Here is a 6,000-nt window from a genome sequence, read left to right as displayed (position 1 = left end):
TTTAGTCCATGGCTTCAGATTGGACCAAAACTGAGTCCCTGAACTCCAAACCTATCAGTTCTTCATGATTTCAGTCCATCACCTGAGGGCCTTCCATAGGGCACAATGTGTGCAACTTCCTTGAGAACACAGGATCGCATTGCAGCCCTAGAAACAGGCTCAGAAGACACAACATTAAGCATGCAGTGTTACCAGGGTTTGCGACCTGTAATTTTATTTTTTGTAACGCTGGTTGCTATGACAACAGTTTCACAGCTGCTATGAGCGAGCATACGAAGGTCCCGTTGAACTTTCAAGAGATGACTGGGAAGCTCTTCTAGTGAGAGGAGCTAAGGTTGGGTCTACTAGGGAAGAAGGAGGGAAAAGTTTGAACCACCCAATCACCATGTTGGACAGGTCCAGTTCATCTAAAAGTATCTGTGCCACTCCCATAAAGGATTTGTGATCCATACGTCCATAGTCTCCCCAAACAATTATCTGTTAGGAAAAGAAACACAAGAAAATAAAAGAATTTCAGCAAAAATGTCAAAAGCTTTAATCCAATTTGTCAAAAAAATCTCTGCTTATTTAATTACAGTAAGGTACGAAATATCCAACTGACATAGTTTAGTTCTGTGTATACTAATCATAATGCAGTGATAGAAATGATCTGAGCACAAACTGCAATTACCCACAATACCAGAGAAAACCCAGTGAGAGGAGCCCACACAAATTAGAAGAAGCAAAATAATCTGTAACTCACTTTTGCTCACTTCTACTTGCATACGCAGCTTCTACTTGCATAAATAGCTATTACTGTTGTGTTTATCTGCTCAGTAAGTAAGTAAAATATGAGAATTTTTGCCAAATGAAGCCTGAAATAAGTTTGAAACTCATTCACTGAAAACTGTACAAGTGACATTTTCAGGTTCAGAGGAATATTTATGGAAATTACCTGTAAAACTTTCCCCTGGGGACTTTCTTCAAATGATAGAAGTTGCTGATAAAGTGGTTCCAGCGTTTTTCTCGCTACTTTTGTTTTCTTTTTGGCTATGCAGACTCCATTTTCTAATAGATACACCTTTACATATGGTGCTTAGAAGAATGAAAATAAAGAACAGTAGGTAAAGAAGTCCAGATTTTTTTGTGTAACACACACACTTTCTACCACAATATAAAATTCTACTTTTAAAGGATATATATCTTATAAGAACAAATCTCCACAAGCAATATTAACAATTATTCCCATACAAAGCACCCATGAATTTTCTTTACTCTTATTTTACTATAGTTGGGTGTATTATTTCTTGACTTCTTTTTGTATGTCTCTTTTACCATGAAACAATTCAGATTTTGACCTGCAAAAATCACGTATTCCTATATATAGCATCCCTATGCTGTACAATATGCAAAATACACCTATTAAGTAAATGTACAACTTGCAATGACTTCAGTGAGATTTGGATCAATGCTCCAAATGGTTAATAATTTAGAATTATCTACAAGGTGAAAATCAGTGAAGAAAAGACTCTGACACAATTTCTATTTCGGCAGAAGAGGTTGCTAAAAATATCATTATATTGTCCTTTTCACACAATATTACAGGACATCAGATTAGCAAATCAGGAGTAACTATCAAATATTGGTCTACTTTTCGAGTGGACATCTATTCCACATCTCTTTATTCCCTCTTTATTCCTAAGACTCCTATATGAATTTTCAGTTTATACCTTTCTTTCTACCCCGTAACTATATAACTAAAGGATGCCTTTGCATTACCAAAAATACTTTTGGGTCTTCTGGCAGCCTGATTTTTAATTTACTCCTGAAGAAGGGCTGATTGTTGGTGTATCATTTCAATACAGTATGCATTTCAATATACAACATTGTCATCTACTGAGATTTGAATTTGTTAAGAGTTGGAAAAGCTGAACAGAAAAGCCACAGACGTTTTTTTGGTAGAATGCTATTCTTAGAGTCATAGAATCACAGAATATACTGAGTTGAAGGGACCCATTAGGATCATCAAGTCCAACCCCTGGCCCTGTGCTAAGACTGCTACTAAGGTTTTTCTTCCTTACCTGGCAGTGTCTTTGAACCTGGTTTTACAACAAGGCCACGGGCTCGGATTATTTCTACTTCCAGTTGTCCTTTCTTGTCCATCATTCCCACCTGAATATCTCCTAGATAACAAAAAGAAATCCTGGTGTTGTAATTCAGAACTGCTTTAATATATGAAATGTTGACAAAATTTCTGGGATGAGTATGTGGTGATTTGTATCACCTGTTTTTCATCAATAAGTATGATCTGGATTTTAACACTACTAGATAATTTAATATTTACCCTCTTCACTGCTGTTTATCTTAGTAAACAATTTAAAACCTCTGCAATAACACTTTGTCTCCCATCTTCCATGCCTCTATTATTTCACATTAATTTCTATTTCTTAAGAGTTTCATATAAAAGAAAGGCAGTAATGGAATTAATACAAAGCAACTCTGTAAAACTGCTTGAAATCTCTTCACTGTACCTCTAATTTAAGACAAGTTATGAAAAGATAACTTGTGAATATAAAAGCCTGCAAACACAGTAACAAATATTTTGCACCTAAATTACCAATTTTTATACAATATTATGCAAGTGATTGATTTCATTTGCCGAAAACTGAAGAAAAGGTCCAAAGCCTCAGAAATGGCTGAATTTTTCAAAGCAACTTTATACTTCTGCATGCCTTCCTAAGCATCCATGACTACATTCAACTTTGGCCAAGGTTACAGCTTTGGTTTTAACTGAGTTGTTCAAAACCACAAGAGAAATCCATATTTAAAGGGAATCTAGATAAATTTTATGTTCTAATTACCTGACCAAATAGAATATATCATATCTAGAGAACATAAAACACTTACCCATTGATGGCGTTGCCAAAGTCTGTCGTCCTACAAGCTGGGCAGGACCAAGTCCATCCAGAAAATCACTGAACTGGCTGTCTGCAGCCAATCTCACACCAGGGAAGATCAAACTAGAAATAATATTGAAAAAGAAACCAACAAAACAGACCCTTGAATTTGCCCTTTGTTGGTTCGTTTGTGTATTTTTCTTGTTTGGTTGGTTTTTTGTTTTATTTTGGCTCGGGTTTCTCTTTTTGTTTTCTAGATGTTTCGCACTTACTGTCTGTGGGTTTGGTAGTGCTGTAAGGAACTTACAAAACAATTACAGTAATTATTTTTGAAATCTCACAGTGTTAAACAAGCAGCAATTTCTCCTGCAGCATATAAACAAACAGGTAAAGAAAGCACTACTCCTCAATAATTCCCAAATTTGTATTCTTCCATCATGTTCTCCTTTTCCAGTGCATTTAAGACCACTGTTAATTATCAAAGTATTCATATGAGACCAGTTCATTAAGACACTAACATACACCCTTACCACTGACTTAGTTACATGAAGGTTAACCTGCTCACACTTCTCAATTACTGTGAATTCAATGGCTAAATATCAAATGTACACAGTGAAATGATGATATTAGACCAAATACTGGTTGCTATATTCAAAATCGCCATCCATTTGAAATATTTTGTTAAAAATGTCTTTGAGAATGACATCTATTCAATAACAGAACTGAAATCCCTTGTGGCAAATGGCCAAAGTAACTTAAAATTAAAATGTTTGCCATAAATTATCTGGGGTTTTTTTTCATTACAGAGCAACAAGAATTAATGAAATTTGTAATGACTAGTCATTAAGAAATGTCCATCTCAAATGTGCATAGTGCATCAACTTGGACACATAAGATATATTGCCAAGCACAGATGTATTGTCCAGTGCTGTGAACACCACTAATAAATCAACCTACAATAAGATTTTTCTGGGCAATGTTGCAGATGTATCACTCAAAAGTTTTTAGCTTGGGCTTTTATGATAACCATGATACATGACAGACTTGTACTTCTGCCCAGATAATTTCTTCAGGTTAAAAGTAGCAGAATCTTTGAAAAACTCTTGAGCCCAGTGAATGACACCTGGAAATGCTCTGGAAATGCTTTGCTCCGTTTAGCACTGAGTTTTACCTGGTGCACTGCACCTGCTTTCCCTCCTGACACATCTCATGATGATGATCTGATTCACCATGTGCCCTTCTCATGGCACAGCAGAAATGATCCTCCTCCTTGCTGCACCAACAGTGGGAGACACTTTTGGTCATATGGGTAGACTTAGGCTTAGTCCATCATTTGCACTGGCTTGTGAAGGGAATTCTCACTGAACAGGACCTACAGCACTCACTGTGCTTCTCTCTAATGACCAGTTTCACAGAGAAACATCCTCCAGTTTCATGGAGAAATGTCAGGAAACCACAGCTGTAAATGCTGCTTACTTTCCCTCAGAGCTGTAGCTGTTCATACTCCCATCCGTTGATTCCCGGCTCGCCTGGCGAGTCATCCAGTTCCTCATCTCCACGGCCAGCCCTGTCTCCGTGCTCCTCTGGACGGTGCTCCGCAGCTTCTTGCCCCCTGCTTCTGTTGAAGACAAAAGAGAAGCCCCCATGCCACTGTGCTGTCCAGCTGGGCAACCATGCACACCCCTGCTCCACGTGGCACACTCAGAGCCACAAATTATTGACCTGTAACAAACCTTCCATTTAAACATTATCAATTTTTTAGTAACAGCTAAACAGCATCATAAATATCTTTTACAGGATCTTAGTTCTATCACCATCTGCTTTCCAAGGTCAGACAACACAAGTCTGCCCAGGGCAGTAACCAGGTTTAAACAATCCATAGTCTAGCATGTTTAAAATATATTTTCCCTGGATGAATCCCTCTTAGGAATTCAATTAAAATGTTACCATGATGTCAAAACCTGCAGAGAAATGTCCTAATTCAGATGAATTTTTAAAAATATCGGGTCATTATCTGCTAAATCAAGTTACAGATATCCATTAGTGAGGATAGTAAATTACAAATCAAGAACACTTCCCATGATTTCTTCTCTATTCACTAGCTAATAAATTTAAATTTATATTTAACATATACAGTATTGATTTTTATGCACAATATGAAACTTTATTATCACCTTTAAGAATAACAATTTTTCTATGTATTTGCATAGTTTAATTTTACTTGTAAAAACAGCAATGTGACAGATGGGAAAAAAAATACTCAAAAATATAATAGCATTTTAGTGTAGGAATTTTGACCAAGACCACAACTGGATGAAATGAGTAGGAATGAAGCCTCGGTTTTTCTTTCATGAATAAGACAGCCACTCCATTTCATTTCTGATTTGAAATGCTGTTCCCTGCAATAGGGCAAGGAATTCTGCATACTGATTTCTTTTGATCTGTTCAATACACCTCTGAGTGCAGAACAGTGATGTGCAATATACTGGTATTATAGAAGAACAAGAACTTTAAACATGCTATAACAAATAATAACATTCTTAAATTCTGATACAATGAGAGTAGAGTAATATCCAATATCCTAGGATATGATGGACTCAACTTCCTTCTGCAGTTGTTTGTAGCATCTTCTCTGCCTCGTCATGAGACTAGAGGTCAGAATAACTTCTGGACCTGTGAGGTTGGTGAAGCTTTAGGGATTTGAAAATGAAATGAGCAAAAGAAGGAGATTGTCCTGGGATGAGGACTATCACATCCCAGGGGGAATGTGTGAGCCCAGGGACTGGCTTAGAGTAAGAGGATCTGCACCCTCAGACAGGGAATGAGAGAAAGACCTCAATTTCAATGTGTGCACTCATTGCCACTGTCCTACAGGCTGCAGCGTGGGTTGAAATCTCCCAGGCCCTTCAGCCAGGAGGAATATTAGGTCAGACAAAGAACATGGGAAATGTAGTGAAATGGGAACCAGACACCAAAAATACCTTGACAACCACTGGCTCCTTGTCAAGAAAGATTAATAACTCCACAATATTTAGCAGCTGTGAGACATTTCTACAGCAATATCATGAGTGGTTCAAATCATATTGCTTATTACAAGCCTTCTTTTCCTTAAGACTATTACTTT

At 37.1% G+C, this 6,000-nt stretch overlaps 1 protein-coding gene across 43 annotated transcripts in view; it reads right to left on the bottom strand.

The window, feature by feature from the left end:
- Positions 1-258: 258 nt before the first annotated feature.
- Positions 259-6,000, bottom strand: part of RIMS2 (regulating synaptic membrane exocytosis 2) — a 449,594-nt gene continuing 443,852 nt past the window's right edge. For 42 of the 43 annotated variants that reach the window (XM_062490879.1, XM_062490968.1, XM_062490936.1 and 39 more), the window contains 5 exons: positions 4,353-4,494; positions 2,887-2,999; positions 2,061-2,162; positions 935-1,074; positions 259-477 (listed from right to left, as the gene is read on the bottom strand). In XM_062490879.1, the coding sequence (XP_062346863.1) occupies positions 259-477; positions 935-1,074; positions 2,061-2,162; positions 2,887-2,999; positions 4,353-4,494 (716 nt within the window). The remainder of the gene's footprint in view (positions 478-934; positions 1,075-2,060; positions 2,163-2,886; positions 3,000-4,352; positions 4,495-6,000) is intronic. The other variant, XM_062491189.1, reaches the window with a different exon arrangement.

The sequence above is a fragment of the Cinclus cinclus genome, chromosome 1 (genome assembly GCF_963662255.1).
Source record: "Cinclus cinclus chromosome 1, bCinCin1.1, whole genome shotgun sequence".
NCBI classification, from domain to species: Eukaryota; Metazoa; Chordata; class Aves; order Passeriformes; family Cinclidae; genus Cinclus; species Cinclus cinclus.
The sequence above is the reverse complement of the archived record's forward strand: the minus strand, read 5'-3'. Positions and strand labels throughout refer to the sequence as shown.